Source organism: Aythya marila, assembly GCF_965140915.1.
Source record: "Aythya marila genome assembly, chromosome: 2".
In the NCBI taxonomy this organism is placed as follows: domain Eukaryota; kingdom Metazoa; phylum Chordata; class Aves; order Anseriformes; family Anatidae; genus Aythya; species Aythya marila.
The window spans coordinates 112,374,443-112,395,847 of NC_139043.1; the positions used below are offsets into that span (position 1 = coordinate 112,374,443).

General features: G+C 40.7%; 1 protein-coding gene across 4 annotated transcripts in view; it reads left to right on the forward strand.

The window, feature by feature from the left end:
* The window catches only part of KLHL14 (kelch like family member 14), a 66,074-nt gene that overhangs the window by 37,219 nt on the left and 7,450 nt on the right, over positions 1 to 21,405 (forward strand). For all 4 annotated transcript variants that reach the window (XR_014316882.1, XR_014316883.1, XR_014316884.1 and 1 more), the window contains 4 exons: positions 7,475 to 7,564; positions 12,019 to 12,097; positions 19,723 to 19,913; positions 20,064 to 20,222. Coding sequence is in view for 1 of the 4 variants with exons in the window: in XM_082753116.1 (XP_082609242.1) it covers positions 7,475 to 7,564; positions 12,019 to 12,097; positions 19,723 to 19,913; positions 20,064 to 20,222 (519 nt within the window). In the remaining 3 variants the exon portion in view is untranslated. The remainder of the gene's footprint in view (positions 1 to 7,474; positions 7,565 to 12,018; positions 12,098 to 19,722; positions 19,914 to 20,063; positions 20,223 to 21,405) is intronic.

A 21,405-nucleotide genomic window follows, 5' to 3' on the forward strand; every position in this document is an offset into this window, starting at 1 on the left:
GGCCCAGGTCAGATATGTGTGCCCAGACCTGGGTTGAAATGGGGCTCCTCGGCCCATGGGCAGCCATGTTGGTGGAGACCCCAGGCTGTTCAGGGCCAGTAAGTCCAATCGGTGCCCTCAGCACCCTAACAGTATGTTGTCTGAGTAGCCTGCCCATTAAAGATAAACTCAGAGCATTCCTGTGAGCTGCTGGCAGGGATTCCTGAACTTTTTTTTTAGGCAGCCTAGATACATTAACTTGAAGCTACATAGATGTTTCTGCTTTTGCATACTGTGCTTAGGCATGCGGGAAGTTGACAATTTCAGACTTTGCTTCAGATACCTGTAGGTATCTGACTTCCCAAAATTCTTAGCAGTGTTGTTCTGAAGATTTCGAACTGTGATGAATGAAATAAAGTGTATGAAAAACACAGTGCTAATATGATAAAACAGCAGCATGCCCCTCTCCCATGTCCTCTTCTCTTAGAATAACTTCAAGATCTAGCAGAAAGAAGAAAATGTAGGGTCTTCCAGAAAATGTGTTAGTAGAAAGTAAGTGGAGAATAGGATAGGACATACAGAGACAGAGGAGAAAATAGTAAACGATTTGACTTTTGGGACAGTGGAGGCTGAGTAAGGTCTTTCTGCATGTAATGAGTTCCTTTGAAGACATAGGTCCAAGAACAGCACTGACAGGATCCCCCTAGGAAAACACTAGGAGTGGCTGTGGTTGTTCTGAGCTTGGAACAATACCTTCAGAGGAAACTAGGAGTATGTATGTATCTCAAGGTCAGATAGAAATTGAGGCACAAACAGATGAAACCAGACACAAGCAGTTGGGCAATAAGCTGCCACTCATGGTCAAGGTCTTTCTTTCTGTGGCATTGCTAGAAAAGTGAGTGCATGTCCTTGAGCAGCTATCTTGGAGTATCTGAAAGCTTCCAGTGGGACAAAATAGTATTTCTTTCTGGAGCTTTCTCACAACTCTGCTGTGGTTTTATCCCATCAGGGACTATTCATCATTTCCTCCAGGAGGAGATTTTGTTGTGCGAAATGTCACACATGAATGTTTCATCATGAGACTATTACGATGTGACGAGATGTCATTCCCCAGTAATATATGTTGGGCTCTACTTCAGAGACCATAAATCCAGGCCTGAGTAAGTATACAGCATATTCTATTGGGGAACAACCGTCACTGAGGTAACATTGCATAACTCATTGTGGTGGACAAAAAGTGTCGTGTGATAAACTGCCTGCCGCCAGGCTGCATGAGTCAGTGAGGGGACTTGGGTGGCCACAGGCAGCCTTCAGCAGGTCGGCACGTAAGTAGGGGATAACAAAGCAAGAGGAACTTCTCATGGTTCCTAAAACTGTCATTTTTAACGTTCCCGCAGGACTGTACGTTATATCCCACCGCTCCACTTCATGACAAGAAGTGTGGTGTATTGGTTTACGTGTGCTTCTCAGATGCCGCATCGGTGGTTCAGCTGCAGGGATGTACTTCATTCCAGAGGGAGCAGAGGGGCACTGCCTCTGCAGGCATTTGGTAAATGCTGCACAGCAAGGATTGTGTACAGGAACAGTTACTAAGGTGGAGGTGCAGTATTTTCCTACTTTCTCCAGACTGTTTTGATCCAAGTAGACAGCTTTACTTTATTATTCAAATGAAATATAAATAAATCCTTGCAGCTTTCAAAATATATGGATAAAACTTGCTCTTCCAAACAATCAAATATATGTGCTGCTGAAAACCCAGCAAACCTTTTTGCTGTAGGACTCAGTGGACATAGACAGGTCTGTGCCCAGAACTTGCATCCAGGTAACTTTAAAACAATCTGCTTTTTTGGGAACTGTACATGATGCTATGAGCTATTCCTGATACTATGTTTGCCTGATCTGGTGCTTCAATATGAATGTGTCTTGTTTTATATGCTCACTTAAGAAAGATTTACTCTATTAAAGCCATTAAACTGAGAACCCTACTGAAGAAGCCTGGCTAGTATTATTCCAAAGAAAGTATCAAAATTATAACCTGAAATTTGCATGAAAAAAGTTTTCATTGATGTGGAATAACTTTATAATATGAAATATCTTTGTTAATATGAAATATCATTCACTATGTTGAGAATGGTTCAGAGGACTTCCACCCACTCAGATAACTTTTTCTTCATCCTTATGTTATCTTGAGTTGAAGGTAGGTTTGAGTAGCATTTTACCTTTGCTTACTTGCAGCCTCAGTTGGACTAGGGGCTGTATCCTAGATGAATTGGCCTCTGCCCATTTTACCTGTGATGGTTTGAGAGCAGTTGGCTCAGAACCAGCATGGGTATGAAGAGGTTGTGAAGTGTCTAGCTGAACTGATGGAGCTCTCTATGGTACGGCTGGACCGTAGCTATTCCTGTTAGTTACCCTAGAAAGTGACTTTGAGGCACAGTGCTTCCTGATCCTGATGATCTTAGGATTTCTGCTTTTGGTGGCTGCTGTTGGATTGTCCCAGGCTTCCTCCACTGAGTTAAGCTCAGACTCAAGGTTGACACCGCTGTGTTACTAGAAGAAATACTTACAGCTATTTGCTTCAGAAAATACCAGTGGGTGAAAACCCGATACCTTTAAAATCAGTTCACTGAGGCTAGAATTTCGTACTTATTGTGGTCAGTCTTTCCCCACAGTTATTAAATAACCAACAATTGAAGTGAGCAATTCTCAGAGGAATTCTAGCATTTATTTATATAACCCCCTTGGTGAGTAATAACAAGTAACATGCAGTAGTAAATGTATAGACTTTGTGCAAATGATTTATGAACCAAAGACGAGGCAAACAATATCTGATACTCTGCTTACAGCAAATAATTGGACAAACTGTACTCTGGCTAACATTTTGGGGAGACGGTTGGAAATGAAATGTCTCTGCCCTGAGCAAATCAGTCTTCCAAAGTGGGTTTGTAGGTGCCTTCTGTACTGGAATGAAATGTCTTCTCATGTTACCCTGCCCACTGAAGAGCTGTGGAAATACCCAGGTTTTAAGCAGTAGTAGTTGAATATTATGTTGCCAACAAGTTAGGCAGCTAATATTGTGGAAGGTCATTATTGTTTCCTTATATCTTCTGGTAATGACATCCTGGTCCTGGAAACACACTTCTCTTGTGTCATCTGCACAGGTCATTAGAGATGGTAAGCGTGACTTCTTGGTGTGTGCTGAGTCTTGAAGGAGCTATACTCAGCTTTGCAGTAGTTTAGAAAGAGATTTCCTGGCTTTCATCACAGTACCTCCTGTATCCCAAGCAGCTGAACATTTGAAGGCAGTGAAAAATCTATGGATTTTATTTTTTTTTAACTTTGAACAGAAGAATCAAATACAGTTTCTGAAAGGAGTTTTCAGCAGAGCGGGGGAATGGCTGTGGACCGTATCACAACTTTCAGATCTCCTGGGACCAGAGCTAATCCTTCTTTCTGTCTCAAGAAATGCCGTTCCTGTACTCTCTTCTCCCCTGCTAGTTAGTGTTACAGTGAGGATAGACAGGAGAAGGTGAATTGTAGGGAGACGAGGCAATCAGTGACCCCTTGGGTAATGTATGGAGAACAAACAGGTGCCATTTCCTAAATGTGCAATTGTTGGCAGAAACTAAATAAAAATAGATAAGGCAAACTGTGTGCATTATTGTTTGTTAGCTAAGTGAGGTATGTCACTGTCCTTGCCACTCAGAAGCTGGAGGTGCCTTTGGAGCATCGTTGCATCTGGCTGACCTCACAGCCGTTATGGCTGAGAGGGTTTTTTCATGGCTATAAGCTGTAGACTCTGTTTTTGAAAGTAGGTCCCAGGACATTATCTGGTGCCTTTTATTAACTAAGGTTTGGCATATGCAAGGAGTTTTTGCCCAGGAAGGCTATCCTTCTGTGCAGAGTGCTTCTGTGGGAAGGGGGCTGGTGGAGACAGTGTCTTTTCTAGGAATGCTTGGACTTTTTTCTGCTCTTGGTCCAGGAAAGCACAAGTTTGTCAACCGCAGGCCTCCAGCTTTGGAAGGTGTGTGAGGGGCAGGGGCTTAGGAGAGGTGGTTTCTGCCTAGTCCTGCTAATCCATGTAGGCAGTCTGTCTCAAGGAATTCTCTGGCGCCTATCACCTTGGTGGCTAAGCATGTTTCTCAGATGACCATGGCTTTTTTTTCATCATTTCCTCTGTTTAATAGTCTTCTCTTCTTCTTTTTAAATCGGTCTTTAATAAAGTTGAGAATTCTTGCACAGGGTTTTATAAACATGTGTTATTAAATTTTAAATCTGTTTTGAAAGTGCCTCTATCCTACTCCCTCCTAGTAAAGTGACCTTTTTAAATGGAGGGAAGTGGGTTTAGATGACAGTCATGATAAATGCGGTCATGTTCACTCAATAAAATAAGGCCCAGTGCATTTGAGGATAAATCAGTGAAATGTACAGCCCCACCTGTCTGTCTCCATCATTCATTTCCACTGTCACTTTCACAGTGGCTGATGGATCACAGTTGCTGTAAAATTAGACAGCCTTTAATCTCATTTCATCCTGATTAGCTTCTCCTTACCCTTTCCCTCTAACTCACTGACTGACACGCTAAAAACTCACACTGGGCTGTGTCTGAGCGTGGCGTACAAACTTCTCTTCAAATACCCTTTTTGCGGGGCAGGCAGGTGTTCCACGGGCTGGGAATCGAAAAATGAGAGGATGTGATTTTCACATGATTAAAGCAAAACAGCAGACAAAGGCTCATATAAAATTAATGGAAGCAGCAATCTGGGCAGCCTGCATGATGGGCCAAATTCTGCCCGTTACACCCTGGCAAGCCCAGGGAGCCTGTGAAGATTGTCACTAGGAGAAGCTGAATTTAGCGTGCTCATTGCCATGTAATTTTGACTGTAGCTATGAAAAGGTAGATCCTGTACAGATGTGTGTTAATAGGGAATTATGACTTACAACAGAAGTTTTCAGGCACTTTCATTTTATAGCAGTCTTGTTCACTCCCATAGTTTTGATTGCTGTGTGTAATTCATGATTGCGAGGGACCCTGAAAATGATCAAGGGGAAAGGCTGTGCCGTTGATGACTTCACTATTTCAATGCAGAAACTGCCTCTTAGGTGCTCACGGCATTGCTCTGTCCTCTCTGCTTTGCCCAGCTCCCTCCAACCCGTCGGTGGTGGGCAGATTCATGAGACTGAGAACAGAGCTTTGCCCAAAGCTTTCTGAGAAGCAGAGGTCGTGATAAAGGTCTGCAGGATTTTATTGCAGTCACCCTCCCAAATACTACCATCCTGCCTTGGGCAAGCTTCCCTTTAGCTTCCCTGTGAGGTACGGGTGGTGGTTCAGGACATTTGGGCGCCATCCCTTATCAGTGGGAACATTGCCATCAAGTTAAGTAGGAGCCAGGATTAAGCCCTTAGTTTTTGAGGTTTAATTATCATCATAAGTGTGAGAGTCTTATTGCATAGTTCATATGCATGGGAACAGCAGAAAAGCTTAAAATATAATTTCTTCCTCTGCTGGCCCTGTTTGTGTCAATATGGAAGATAAATAAAAGTATTTGCAAAAAATGGAGACACAGCATGTGGAAAATATGCATGTGTGCTGTCTGTGCACAGTTCTTTGCTATAAGCTGTCTCTTCAAATCGGCTAAGGGAAGAGCCTGGCTGTGGGTTCAACCACTGTCTTGGACCTGATTTGAAAATGTAATATAGCATTGGATTAGGTAAGAACTGAAGATGCTGCAGACTGATCCTGGGGAACCTCTTTGTCAAAGGAGGGGTCCCAGAAGGCATCAAAGGAAGACAGCAGATTTCTTGTGGAAGACCCACGTGTATTCTGTAGTCCAAGCTTCCACATAATCAAGGGAAATTCAGTGGTCAAGAGAAATTTCAAGATGGGAAAATGTTTGAGATTAAAGACTGAGAGAAATGTTCTGTGGGGGCTTGAAGATAAAAAATCTTCTTCATTCTTTGATCCCATTGTAGGAATCTGTAGGTAGTGTAAATTCTTATGCATTGCCTAGTATAGGATTACTTCCCGGTTATGTAAAGTTTACTGGTAACAAATAACTGTAATTAATGAACTTCCACTGTACCTGGCTGCTCAATTTAAGAATTGCTTCACTTACGTGACTTATAAGAGCACAGACTATGAAAATGATATTCGACCTTTACTAAAAACGAACCTTACTTATTCATCATTGCCTTGGCAAAAACTTCAGTAAGAAGCTTAAATGAGCCCACTTGATCTTTAAGAAAATGTGTCCTAAATAACAAAGCTATGCGTATTTCTTCTTATTATTATTTGCATATGCTATACTGCACAACTGCATTCTGAGAAAAATAAAAGATAATAAAACAAATGAAATGAGAGATATATCACCCAAAATAATCCAAGTGTGAGATAGGCTGCCTTTTTTTTTTTTTTTTTTTTTGGCATTGGCAAAAGAGCACAAAGTAAGAGCTGGCCCTGAGTCATATTGATTTCCCACTGCACTGGTTTCCTAAGTGCTCTGTTGATCCGTGTCAAGCAATAAGTTCCCTGCCTGTACATGCACATCACCTCCCCATTTGTCCTCACCTAGATTTAAGGTGCCCATATGATGAGCTGAACAAGGACATCATTTTTCCTACTGGTGTCACTGGGCCAAAACTACTGTATGTGGTATGATAACTAATGCTGTGTAAGTTTACATTTACCATATAACATCACAATGGTGCTGTATGGCACAGCACAATAAGAAGTGCATGCTCTGTATACAAAAGCCCTTATTTTTGTGTTTTAATACTTGCAGTGGGAAATGTAAATTAAAAAAGAATAGATTATTGCAACTGTGGTTGGTCTATAGTAATCCCAACACCTCCAAAAAAAAAGGATATTGCAAACCTAATGCCACACTTTTGATCTTTGTTAACAAAGGATTTCCTGATTAGATGAATAGAAAATGTGTGATTGTGCTGCTAATGACATTGTACAGGAAATTAAGCGTATACATTTGGAAAAGGCATTAAATCAGCAGGACCTTAATTTAAAAACTTAAAACTGTATGGAAATGCAGCTTGTTCATTGCTGTGTTGTAGAAAGCTACTGAACACACTGACTCTTCTTGTGGAAACATTACCAACAGAACAAAGCTGGGCTGAGTTTTTTTTTTAATGTTTCCTAGCCTGCTAGGATCCCTAGCATCTGCTTATTCTCAGGAAAATATGAGACAACTTCACCCATTTTTACAAGTTCTTTTTAGAGCAACATATATGCCAGTTGGTCTGGGGGGCACTGAAGAACTGGAATTCCAGCTTTTTTCCTCAAATACCTGCAAGGTCAAATAATGTGAAATTACTAGTAAGTGGATTTTTCTGCTGTTAATTCACTGGGTATACATGCTTGGGGTGATGCATTCCCCTGTTATTTCATACAGATTTAATGCCAGTGTTGTGTTTTGTACCTTTGAATTTTTTTGTGGAATCGGTGCCCTGAGCTGATAAAGAATTCTTGCTTTGCTTGCAGTTATGCCATACAACAGTGCCCATCATTGTGTTGTGGAAGTGGAAAACTTTTTGTTTGTGCTTGGAGGAGAAGACCAATGGAACCCTAATGGTAAGTATAGAATATTTAAAGGCGTGGGCAGCATCTTCCTTCCTGTGTCTGTCTGTCAAGTCAGCTGATGTGGTCATTAGTAAGTGATTTTGAGGACCTGTAGCCTAATTGTTGAACTACCAAAGGCTACTTTTACATATTGATGTAATAAATATCTGGTACTTCAGCATTAACATCTCTGTCATTCATCAGCTCCCACATCCCTTGAGAAATGCCACAGGCAGCAGAACAGACTCTTTCAAGTGCATGCACCAGGCAGCAGCTGTTAAGAATTTTAACCTTCATTTCCAGTCTCCTTCCAGTCATAATATAATAATGCAATTGCAGTAGATGAATGCTTCCTTTCTGTTTTCAAACCAGATACTTGCAGCTAAAGTTGTTAATGTGTTAATTATCTAGACTGAGATTCTTAAACTGGTCCTTTTTTTAGTCTTGTGCAAGAGCTTCTCATATAGATTATCTGCTGCTACCTTCTTTGATTTGATTACTTCATAAATTTACCGCAAAGAGAAATTAAACAATTTAACAGGCTTCTGAGCAAAGCAAAAGGAGAATACCATGTCTTGCAAAATTCACAGAATTGTCAAGACATTGTTAAAAAGCTTGCACACGAAGAAAGAGTTGTAGTTGTAGCAGTCTGTGTAACAGAGATAATTATGACTGAGAAACCATAAAACAGCTTGCAGGTACACATTTTTACTTTAAAACACCAGAGGATCCAGCTGAAATTACATATACTGCATATATTTTATTGTGAATGCCCCATTTCAGCATCTGCACTAAACCAAATTATAGAAAATTGTTACATCTGTTCACTTCCTAAAACCTGAGACAAACAATCCAGTCCACCCTATAAGCATATTTCCGGTGTGGTTAAAAATATCACTAAATGTCTTAGGAGAAGAGCCTTTCAGTTCTGTTTTTTGAACCTCCTTTATATTAAGCAGGAGGTAGCATGGTATCATTAATGACAATTAGCAGTAGTAGTATCAGCCGCAGCCAGCAACTGAGGGCTCCTGTTGTGCTTGGTGGTAGGCGCATAGATAATAAGAGGCAGACCTTGTTCCAGGCAGTTTATAATTAAATAGCCATGTCATATGAAGGATGAAAGAAATAAGAAGTATAATTATCCACAATTGAAAGATGTGGAAACTGAGTCACAAGCTAACGGAGAGACGTAAGGGTTGAATACCCTGTGACCAAGACAGGACTTGAGCACAACAGTTCATGACGTGGACTGGGCTTTAATTCTGAGGCTGCTTAGATCAGCTCCTGAGCTGAACACATTTGCACCAGACATCAAACAGCTTCCTTGATCTGTGAATACCAGAGAGCTGTGGTTTGTCTGTAGAGAAGATATGAATGAAAGAGGTAGGAGCGTTACCGATACTGATCGCTTTACAGATTGGCCCCAAGTGAAATGGATCCTACTTGTCATAAAAAGCGGACCTGAAAATCATAAACTACATTCTGTGTTGGAATAGTTCTTTCTTGAAACTGATTTGCTCTAAATCTGCAGCTACACGGAAACTACTCACACATACTCACTTACATTTCTGTAAAGGCCCTTGCCTGCTGTCCTTGCAGTAAAGAAGGGACTTCAAATGGACCTAACTGGAGCTGTTTTGCAAACACATTTCAAAGATTACAACTTGAATGAAAATGTGACGAGTGTTTTCTTGTCAGTGAAAAGGATTATCTTTGAGATGGGGGCATGGAAGGAGCATTACGCATTTCTTTGGGGATTGTGCTGATTCTCAAAAAGCCAAGTCGACCACAAGGTGTGCCCAGGCACACTCCGTGCTGCTCCTTTGACTTCCTGACAACCCAGAGAGCATGGGAGACATTTTTTCTCATTTTTAACATCCTCCTATGACTTTTCCTTTCCAGTCACAAGGGATTCCTGAATGAGTAAATATTGATGAGAGCAGGTTGCAGAACACTGGCATGGATTTAGGACAAACTTTCATAACCTTCAGAGCCCTTCACCTTTTTGGCATGGGTGCAGAGACTTTCTTGCAGAGAGCAGAGCAGCATCTGCTTCCTTTTCTGCCATTATCTTGATTTGCTAATCCTGATTTTTATTTGCTTCTCACATTTCCTACATTCTGACAAGTGCTTTATAACATGTGCAACCTTCCTGACTGATGAGCAAGGCAAAATAATAGATACAGTTGTCTTTTAAACTGAATTCCAAAATGAGATTGGAATAAAACCAGTTATACCAGGCAGCTTAAGGAGGTAATCAGGTCCTTTCCCTGCCATCACAGGCATCATATAGTCCCATTTTGTAAATTTTCTAAGCTCCATTTGAAAAGCAGTTGGATTTTTAGCCCCCTCTACTCCTGTTGGAAAGCTGTTACAGAATCCAATTGCTCCCAGTGACTAGGAGCCTTATTCTAATTTCCAGTAAAATGTATTCTTTGACTGTCTAAATCACCTTGTTCTCATGCCAAAACTGGCCTTTAGCTTAATAGTTTTTTCCCTCCTGGATATTTGTTCCTCTCATGTATTATATGCAGCATTTATGTCCCCTTTCAGGTTTTGTTTTGCTGGGTGCAACAAGACAAGTTCTTTGTCTCCTGCAATAAGACAACCTTTTTGTTCTTCCCATCATCCTAGCAGCTCTTCTTTGTGCCTGTTCTAGTCTGATTTCATCTCCCTTCCTGTGAAGTGACCAGATCTGTATCCTGTCTTCCCACCCTGTTCCCACTAACATCTTCACTTTCTACACCATGCTATACAATCTTCTACACACATATTTGTAGCAAAGATGTGTATTATGCACACTATGTTGGGTCACCACAGTCCTCAGATTAGAGGTTTGTGAGACACCAATGAAGAAGCTGCCATGTAACCAATGACCTCTGAAGCCCCAAGTAACTCTGAAGATGCAGAAAATACAGCAGCATTAAAACCGTCTTGTAGAAGTCCAAACTTTTGATCAATACTGGCATTGCTTTGTAATCCTGATTTTTACAGTTGAAATAGGTTAATAAATGTCCTAAACAGTGATACCCAGAGCTGGTCAGTTGCCCTCTGTTTTACTGTGTATTGAATTTCTAGCTACCAATGCCGGTTCTTCTAAATTGTTGTTATATATTAAAAGAATTCAGATAGGGACCAAGAGCAAAGTCAGGCTTCTCTAAACCCAGTGCAAAATGCCCAGTTGCCCTTAGCATTTGGGGCTGTCACCCTGTGTCTTGAGATGTGTTTGAGCAGTGCTGATCATGCAGGGATTTCAGTCCTCATTAGGCACCACACTGGATTTGGAACGTGCTTACACATGGCAAGAGAATGAGTTTGTTTCCAGACAGAGTGGTCAATGGTTTCTTTCTTTGCTTTCTTGTAAAGCATGATCTTAAATTTTTATGAATACAAATTCTAGCTATATCTTTTTTTTTTTCTTCTCTCCAGTCTTGATGGTCTATTTATACATGCTGAATTAAGTGTAGAATGAAACAAGCAAAGCGAGCCAATCCAACTGAGGCTTTTCCGATGCAAAAATATTCACCTTGTACAATATCCAGTGACCATCTGTAGAACTGTGACATATGCAGTTGGGTTACTCTGCTGTCCTTTGAAGCCTCTAATTCAATTTTTTAGTCACACTTACATAAACAAAGGTTTCTTTTTCCGAGGTCCTCATCTGTTGAAGTCTCAGGTGTTACAGGAAATTGCCATACACTCTCTTGCTTCAGTTTTCTTGCTTTGTTGTCAATCTGCATGTAAAATAAGATGAAATCTTAATATCGTGAAGACATGAATACAGTTCTTGGGCTTGACAGCATGGATAAGCTAGTTAGCTGATGTATGTTGCTCATGTTTCATATTTTAGGTAACACACTTGGAATAAGACTCTTAAGAGTGTATTCCCCCTTCGATGCACATGTGTAACTCCTCCTAACTTGCACTGAAAGTATATGGTAGAATAAGCCATCTAGTGCAAATACAGCATACCCCATGCTGATGGCTTATGCAGCTTCTGATTGTTTGCACGTTTTTTACTGTGTTCACCTAGAGATGAAGTGAAGAGAAAGAAATGCACATGTTCTCCCTGTGGTTTTTTTACGTGACAGAAAATGCTCTAGCCATAAAAGTACTGTAGGGAAGCCCTGTTTTGGGCAGTAATTTTGTTTAGTGCTATGATCTATTGTGGCTGTGAAAGTTCCACAGCATCTATAAGTAAATTTAAATACACATTTTCAAGATCTTATTACAGAGAGCAAGAATAATCTCTATCCGCTTTTACTGCTAACAATTGCTAATTCAAACCTTGTAGTGCCCCATTTGTTGAATTATTACTGTACACATAGCGTAATCATACATTGTTGTAAAAGGGGGAACCCTTCATAAAAGCTGTCAACTTGTGAAATATATGTAATATATATTACAATCATGATGTTAAATACATGAAACAAACAGCTGAGTGTCAAAATAATCTATCTTTACAGGGAAACACAGTACAAACTTTGTTAGCCGATATGATCCCAGGTTTAACAGCTGGATACAACTTCCACCCATGCAAGAGAGGTAAAAACCTACTATGTGTTTTTCAATGTATGTTTTATCATCCTAGGAACAAAAGTTTGGGTTAGTTTTGGGAGTAAGAAGGCCTACAGAAGCATTGGAAATACTGAGCTAAAACTGCACCGTGTTGTTGCTTCCCGTTTGTCTCCTAATTTTTTTAAACATTCCAAATTCAAAACTCCACACGCCAAACCCTGCAGTGCTAACTCATGCAAAATAACCATGGACTTTGTGCAATTACTGGTTGCCTGAGCGCGGTTTGAAGGATTTTTTGAAGTCTCCATAGTATCCTGTCATGTTACACTGTAGCGTCATGATGAATTTGCAGTAAACAGGCAGTAATTATAGTCAGGTATCTTATAGAGAACTGAAGCCTCCACGTGTTGACTCCAACCTGTTTCACCACACCAGCCATGAAAAGCTCCCCTCAACATGACTTATCTTGTCAGAGGACTCATAATTCTAGGTGGTCTTCGAATGAAGTTGCTGTCAGCCAATGCGAATTAGAGTAGCACACGTTTTAATCCTGCTGTGTATCAAAGAGCACAGCTGCATGTGAACTGCAATGACCTGTAAAGATGGCATAAACTTAACTCTGGATCCCAAGTCTGACCCTGAAAGGAAAAAAGCCCCCCAAACCTGAACTGAATGATGTGTGTTTCATAGGAAGAGTCTCACAGGCAGAAGGTACAAGTCCTGTTATTTTTATGAAAAAATGTTCAAAGGACTGTCCGTCCTTCAGTTCAGCATCCACCTTTTTGTGGATCCAATGTACAAGATATCTGACACTGCTTCCCTGAGACACTCTCCTGATACCCTTTTCTGCCTGTATTGTCCCTTTTTTGTCATCTGCCTACAGTATTCAGGTGTCTGGCAGTCATAAATGTATTAAACTCAGTGCGACCCAGTGAAGGAGGTGTGCGTTAGGAGATGCATAGAAATGTGACTGTTTTTTCAAATTTTCAGAGGCAAAATACAAGTCTGTAGAGTTTTTGAAAGACCCGTTTCCAGGATTCAGTTTGGTTGACATAGGTCCATGTGCAGACCTGTGCATGATGCTCGTCACCAAGTGCTGCATTGTACCAGCACTTGGAGAAGCCCAAGTGCATGGAGAAGCCCAAGTGGGACAGATGTGAGTCAGTGCCTTGTTAGAGCAGAGAGAACTGATAAAATTAGCCATATAAACAGAGACAGAAAAGACGTTCACAGTTCATTATAGTCTGCTTTCATTAACAGCATCATCCTTTAAAAATCCTGCATTAAAATACTTCTTACTTTTTTAGTCAATAGCAGGGCTAGGCCAATAGCAAGCTCTTGCTATTGAGTTAGCCAGGCTTTGGCAGCCCCCACACTGTTCCCTCCCTACTGCCAGCACTGCAGGGCAACCCCACAACCAGGCCATTTACCTAAAAACACAAGGGCACCTCTGGTTCAGCTCCCCAAACTGAGTCACTGCCAGCCCAGCCATTGGCACGGGGGGAGCAGGAAGTATGGGAGAAATTGCATATTGCTATGTAGGTCTTCTTCAGTGAACCAGGGGGCCTGACTAGTGGTTTTATGGAGGCTGAAGCTCTTCTGGAGCTTAATCTGTGTCTTGATTAGGCTCTATGATTATCTGCAAGCAAAACTCTCAAGGGACATGTGTGGCTGGATGAACAGTTGGGTTTGTTTGGCTGACAAAGCTCAGCAGGCAGAAGTAGGTGGTTGAGGATTGGAGAAAGCAGACAGTAGAATTTTTTTCACCTCTGCATTGGCCAGTTGTGTTGTACTGGAAAATACAGTTTATAATCCCAGGTGCTGAATACAGCTTGTTTCTGGTGGAAGCTGCCGCCTTCAGCCAAGAGTTAGAAAGTCTGCTGAGCTTTATGATTGCTTAGCAGCTGCCCAACAATAAACTGTAATGTATTAACATCTTGGCACATTACAGTTTTATTTCATTGTAATGGTCCGCTTGTACATAGTTCCTTCAGCTAGAGGCCTTCCTATGGCAACATAAGTTGTCACCTCTTCTGTTCAGGATACATAGCTCATAGACTTGCCCATTATTTTTCTATAAAGGCTCCTAATTATAGGGGTTGTTTTTGGAAAACAGGGATTTTCAAAATTCTGAAATGTTTTTAAAGGTTTATTTGCTCATCCCTAGTGACTTCCTTAGCATTGCTGCAGCCTTTAGATGTAGGGTCTGGCCCATACAGTTTTAAGAAGATCATACAAACAAGAGGGAGCTTTTATGCAGTCTCTTTTCCCAGCTCCTTAGTCAAAGTTTCCATTGAAGTCAATAGGCTACTTCCCCCCTCAGGAGTACAGGGTCACGCCCTGTATCTGCTGGTAAAATGCAGGCACCATTGACAAGGCAGACTGTTTAATGGGTTCTTCTGAGTCATTATGGTCCATCAAGTCAAAACCCACTTAGGAATTTTAGTCTGAGAATAATTGGCTGGATAGACTGTAATAGCTCCTTTGAAATGACTGTCAGGTAAATGTGGGTCTCATTCACAGGCAGTATATTCTCAAGTTGAAAATCTGTATGAAATATTTGATGAGTAAACTTTTATCTCGTAGGGTAAAATCCATATCTGATTGATTTTACTGTTTGAGCTATAAAGAAAAGACTAATCCCATTATGGATTCAGAGCCGTCAGCGTATTTTTCTTTAAAGCCAAATTTGGCTTCTTTTGGTTTGAAGCACATCTCAAAAATAGTCATCTTGGATAAGTTTGTACTGTTTTCAGATGTGTGTCATTTAGAGAAACAACAAATGACTTACCAGGTATTGAAATACTTACCAGCCTAACCATGCAACAGTGCTGCTGCTGTTAACAGTGGGATGGTTTTTAAAGCAGCTCAGTTAGACCAACATCCCTACTAAATGATTGATCCTTGTAGCAGACATACCTGAACTTCTGGAGTGAGCTGTAGCTAGACACCTCCATCCAGTACTGTCCCATCACAACGGGCCAGCCCAGAGCTGGACAAGGGATGCAGAACATTTATATGTTTCTGTTTTTTCTTACATTCCAATTTAAAAGGTTTTATTTAAAGACCTGCAAAAAATACTGCATTGCACCAGGGCATGAACAAGCACAAGTGGATCTGAGCAGGCCACCATCTTTACTGAAGCTGATTGAACTGATAAAAGAAGCCACAAGAAAAGAGATAAAACAATTTCATATTTTATTTTATCCTCTATTATTTAATGATAACATTAACCTTTATTAAGATGACTTCAGGTTTTTAAAAGCAGAATGAGCACTCTAACAGTGATCCCTTTAATAAGGTCCAGACACCATAATGATCACTGGTAGCATTCACAGTTTTAAACCTCAGACTGGTATTTCATGTTTCACGGCATAAGTTCATTTTCTGTGGAAATTAGAAAGAAATGTTAGAAATGTTTCCCATTTCGTTTATATATGAGAGAGTTAGGTAGGTTGATTACTGAGTGAGGGGTGGTGAAGGAAAAGTATTTCAGAGACCAGTAAATGTCAAATACTTACATGCTCTGAAGAAAATCCAAAAGTAATTGTCTTATTGTCTATATTCACATCCTAAGGTGCATTCCTGCTATCTAATTAGAATGGAGAGTCTCTTCCCAGTTCTGTGGGAAAAGTTGCCATGTGAGGCCTCTTACATTTTAATCTGAATCATATTTTACAGCAATTTAAAAGGTTTTCACTTAACAGCACATCCCTCACACACTGTATCACTGAAAAGTTAAAAACCAAAAACCTTAAAATATTTGCGGCAGGAGCTACTGGGTAAATAGCCATGTCCAAGCAGAAGAGTGAAGGATGCTGACGCTTTCATTTTTGCTCCTTATAGTGACACTGTGTGGATGAAACCAGGAGTACACATACAGAGTAATGTTAACAGAATCATAGTTAAAATAGCAGTGTCTGTCAGTTGTATCTATCTCTGTTTATTAAACTTGAACTAAAAAATTAAATAAAAGAGAGAAATTGATATTCATATAAAATAGTATATATCTTTTTAATACAGTTGAGTTTGATTTTGAAAATTCGTTTTTTTTTTTTTTTGCACATTTTATTAGGTTTATTACTGGAAATGTGACTAAAATATGTCAGGAGTTGTTAAAATTTGAAACCCTCAAAACTGGCAGCAAACACCTCCTATTCCACATTGCACACAGCCCAGTAAAGCTGCTAAATGCTGCTGTGCTGCAGGTTGGGAAAAGAAGGGGCTCCTAGTGAGGTGTTCACTGGTCAGCAGCGTTGAGGAAAGAAAGTCGTGCTGAGAGCAGTTTGCTCACGGGTTTGCAAGAGGAGGTGGGTAAGGACAGACAAGTGGACAAGTGAGCAGCCCAACTATCACCACCAGGCGCCCTGCAGGTTTGTGCTGGGTGTGGGAGGGTCGGAGGAGATGTGAGCTCTGGCTGAGCATTTCTCAGCATGTGCAGGCTCTCTGATGTGACCTCTGCAGCTTTTCCTCCTTTGTGAACAAATGCAAGCTATGTTGCCTGTCATGTACTCTCAGGAAGCATATAGGCACTTGTTTGCCTCTAACACTTTTACCCGCCGTCAAATTAGAGTGAAATCAGCCAGCAGGTTTTTGTTGAGAGAACAACACTCAGACAGACATGGATGCACATACAGTGTAATCAAATAAGCTTTGTTTCCATAGAAAATCGGGCTAAAAACATAGATGCACAATTTGCTGCCCAACCATGCAGAGCAATGTATGTCATCAGCTTCTATCTACCCATTGACAGATAAATTAAATGATCTTATTTAATTCGTCAGTTTAGTTGGAGGCATTTAGCAGCTTTCCTGTCCTCCTGTTTGCATCTTTTCTTCCTGTAGCCTTGTTCCTGGGGCAGTGTTTCCATTCCTGCTCAACAAGGTCTGCCACCCTGTTCTATCCACTTTGTCCGTATGCAGCCAAGGTGAAAGCAAAAATACAGGAGGTGCTCAGTAACGCAGCTCCTCACCAGCCAGGGCCCTGTCAGGTATACACTGAATCTAGAAATAAGACCAGAAATAGGTAGCCTCGCATCAGATCTGCTCCTTGAACACCCAGCCAGCTTATTGTTCCCATGGCTGTATCTTCATAGACTTGTTTGAAAAAGGGCTACAAAGCTGGTGAAGGGTCTAAGAGAACAAGTCTCGTGAGGAGCAGCTGAGGGAGCTGGGGTTGTTTAGTTTGGAGAATGGGAGGCTCGGGGAGACCTTATTGCTCTCTACAGCTTCATCAAGGGAGGCTGTAGTGGGGTGGGAGATGGTCTCTTCTCCTGAGCAATAAGCGATAGGACAAAAGGAAATAGCCTCAAGTTGCACCAAGGGAGATTTAGGTTAGATATTAGGAAAAAATTCTTCACATAGAGCATTGTGAAGCATTGGAACAGGCTACCCAGGGAAGTGATTGAGTCACCATCCCTGGAAGCATTCAAAAGACGTGTAGGTATGGTGCTTAGGGGCATGGGTTAGTGGTAGATTTGGCAGTTCTAGGTTAATGGTTGGATTTGATGATCTTGGAGATCTTTCCAAACTAATTGATTCTATGATTCCTGTCTGCCTGACCACTCCTCCAACTTATAAACCATCAGCCAATCTCCGGCACTTTTAACAAACTGGGAAATCCATCAGAAATGTTTACATGATAGAAATTTTTCAAAAATGGGCGACTGGGTAAAGGAGAGAGATCCTATTCATTCTTTCACTGACGAAAATGCTCCTGAATGCATGCCTTGCTAGGTAGCATATTAGAGATACAGCACACCAGGCTTCCTTAGCTGACCCAGCCATGGCATGACTGTAGGGAAGCCTGTGAAGGAGCTGGGACACACAGGAGTTGTTCATTGCTGGGTTTTGTGCTCTGTACATCCACTGCTCATCCTCCGTGCCTTGAGCAGTCTTCCCGTTCAAGCCCTTGGCAGTGCAAGTGACTATCAAGACCCTGAGACTTGCCCAGCATGATTCAGGAGATGGCTGGTGCAATATTCAGAGGTTCCCCACTTCAAACTTGGGTACCTGAGCAGGAACTAGAGAACACTGTGTTAGCTACAGAGGTGGGCTTGGGATGTGTCAGACCTGACCTGCCTGCTGGGCTCTGGGCTCACACACAAATCACATTTTTGCCCAGGCAAGAATTTTAGGTTTGGGACCAACAATTCTACACCTCCAACACTGTGTTCAGTTTTGGGCCCAGATACTGAGTTGCTGGAAGGCATTCAGTGAAGAGCAACAAAGCTGGTGATGGGACTGGAAAACAAGACTTATGAGGAGTGGCTGAGAGAATTGGGGTTGTTTAGCCCAGAGAAGAGGAGGCTGAGGTGAGGCCCCATTGCTCTCTACAAGGAGATTGCAGTGAGGTGGGTGTTGGTCTCTTTTCTCAGGTGACAAGTGATAGGACATGAGGAAACAGCCTTAAGTTGTGCTGGGGGCAGGGTATTACTCTAGATATTGGGAAGAATTTCTTCACAAAAAGGATGGTTAGGCACTGGAACAGGCTGCCCAGGGAAGTGGGTAGTCACCGGCCCTGGAGGTATTTAAGAGGCATGTGGATGTGACGCTTAGGAACATGGTTTAGTGGTGGACTTGGTTATGTTAGTTGATGGTTGGACTTGGTGATCTTAAGGGTCTTTTCCAAAACAGATGATTCTGTGATTCTATTCTGATTTTTGTCACTCAGCATTTTGTACAGGTCTTCATCTAGCTGTGCTCTTTTTCAGTCTTCTTCTTATAATATCACAACTTAAAATTAAAGGCCTCTACCCTAGGAAATCTTCCTACCACTGAATAATTGGGGTAGCACTCCCTGACCATGGATTACACCAAGCAGTGTCTCTCAACCAATTAGGGTCTTTCAAAATCATTTTCTGCTCTATTTTTACTTCAGTAACAGACACCAGTAATTTTGGAGTCACAAGGAAGACAAGGTGTTGTGTGTCTAGTAATGTTTACCAGAAAAAGTAAAAATTTCCCCACATACCTAAGTTGCATGTGAAAACAAACAGGTGGCTCAAACTTTCCATAGTTAGCTGAATGAAGCTAGACCTTTTTTTTTCTTTTTTTTTTTTTTTTGAGTTAAAGGGCAGAAATGTAATATTGCGCCTAGCTTAAGGAAAGTTGTTCTATTTGCAGTACTGCAGAAAGAAGAAAAAAATGATAATTGAAGAAAAATTTTGATGATGTGGTTCTCTTAGTAAATTGGGAACAATGACCCTTGAAGGACCATAAAGAAAGTGAATGTCAAGATAATTTATTATTGTTACATTATCTACCTCATTTTTCACTTTGTCTTACTGAGTTGTTATATCCCTTACAAGGTAATACCCCAAACATTAATGAGCACCTTTTTAACTTTCACGGGTGTGAAAAAGCAACAAACGGCTTTGAAAAAAGGTTTTTTTCTGCCAGAGTTATGTGTGCTTAATCGTTCTGACACCAAAAATGAAGTATTCATTTGATGTAGAACATGTATTTGATTAGCAAAGCAGACAGTCTTTAGGATAGATGTAAGCTTGTGAAGCTTCTGGAGACTTCTGTCTAAAGTAGCATTTGGAGTAGCAGCCGTCTTAGTTTAGGGAGTTTGCTGCATTTTAAAAAATGGTTGAAGTGGCTAATTGTTTGTTGTTGGCTTGTTTTGTTTTCTTTCACCCTGTCCTTCAGGAGAGCAAGTTTCTACGCCTGCCGCCTGGACAAGAACTTATATGTAATTGGTGGAAGAAACGAGACTGGCTATTTGTCCAGTGTGGAATGCTATAACCTGGAGACAAATGAATGGCGTTACGTGTCTTCCTTACCACAACCTTTGGCAGCCCATGCAGGAGCCGTTCACAATGGCAAGATATACATTTCAGGCCAGTGTCTTATAATTCCTGCTATATATTGTACATACAAGTATATTTAAAACAAACAAACAAACAAACAAAAACAACATGGAGCTAAATTCCTGCTGCAGAGCAGTGTCTTTATTTACATTACTTAACAGAGGTACATTTACTTTGTAGGAGGTGTTCATAATGGAGAGTATGTCCCCTGGCTGTACTGCTATGACCCTGTGATGGACGTCTGGGCCCGAAAACAGGACATGAACACAAAGCGAGCAATCCACACTTTGGCTGTAATGAATGATCGACTGTATGCAATTGGAGGAAACCATTTGAAAGGTCACATTTTTAATAGCGAAAAAGCATTTCAGTGTCCCCCATCTCCTGATAAAGAATATTTTTGTTAGACAGTCATTGTTAAATACATTAAAAACCAGGCAACACAATTTAACAGGACACTTGAGCCAGCAATTTTAAAAACATTTTATGCAAATTATTTTAAAATTATAACAGTACATTAAATATATGAGTAATGAATGCTTTAGATAATAAAAATGGGAGCTTCCATTACTCAAAGGCATGGACAATTTGTCATTACCAAGAATTCAATGAAACAAACAGATTATTCTTTGACCCGAAAGTACCAGCAATATTTTCCTCTGTAAATCATTTTCCAAAATGTGCAGTTAGAGAGAGCTTTATTCAGAGCAATGCACAAAAACAAGCTCCCTATTTAATGAAATATTAAAAGAAAAAAAAAAAAAGCCATTAAATATTAGGACTAGACCCTTTAGATCCCTTTTTAATATTAAGTATAGCTTGTTAATTATAATTCTTTTTAGAGGTCTCTTATTTTCATCTTCTGAAAAGGTCTCATATTAAAATAACTACTGCTTAGGCACCTGGTATTTTTGTCTTAATACTTACATGCTGTTGCTATTCCTGCTAAAGTAAAGAGATTTTGTTTAATCCAGCCAGTTAGGCAAAAAACACAGCTCCTGCTTCTTTGTCCTCTGATAATATTTGACAGGTTATATTCTTTTTTTATTTTTTTTTCTTTCTTAAAAAAAAAAAGCCTCACAACAACAAAAGAGAAAATTGTAATGCAAAAGGAAGAGTGATGTTAACTGATACCATGCCATGTGCCTGAATGATTCTGGCACCCAAATCCCAAATGAAACTCTGAAATGTTGTTCTGCCTTTGAAGATCAGAGTGTCCAAGGTGCTTATAAGGAACAAAGTCTCAGATGTCAAGTTGCCTTGTTGAATAGCACTGGGGCATAAACCCTTGCAGCTGGGCTGCTGTGCCTCCATCCTCCACACCCAGTTGTGATGGGTGTTCCTGGGTGTTCAAACAGAGAAGAGGGTAAAAGCTGCTGACAGAACATCTGCAAATTTTGTAGAGGTTGCAGAGCACCATAGTGTTGGCTTCTTCTCTTACTAAAGTAACAAATTTTCCACATTACAGCTCTCTGATAGGTAAAGCACATGCCTTGGTTTGCATAGGCTTGAATTGCTTCCA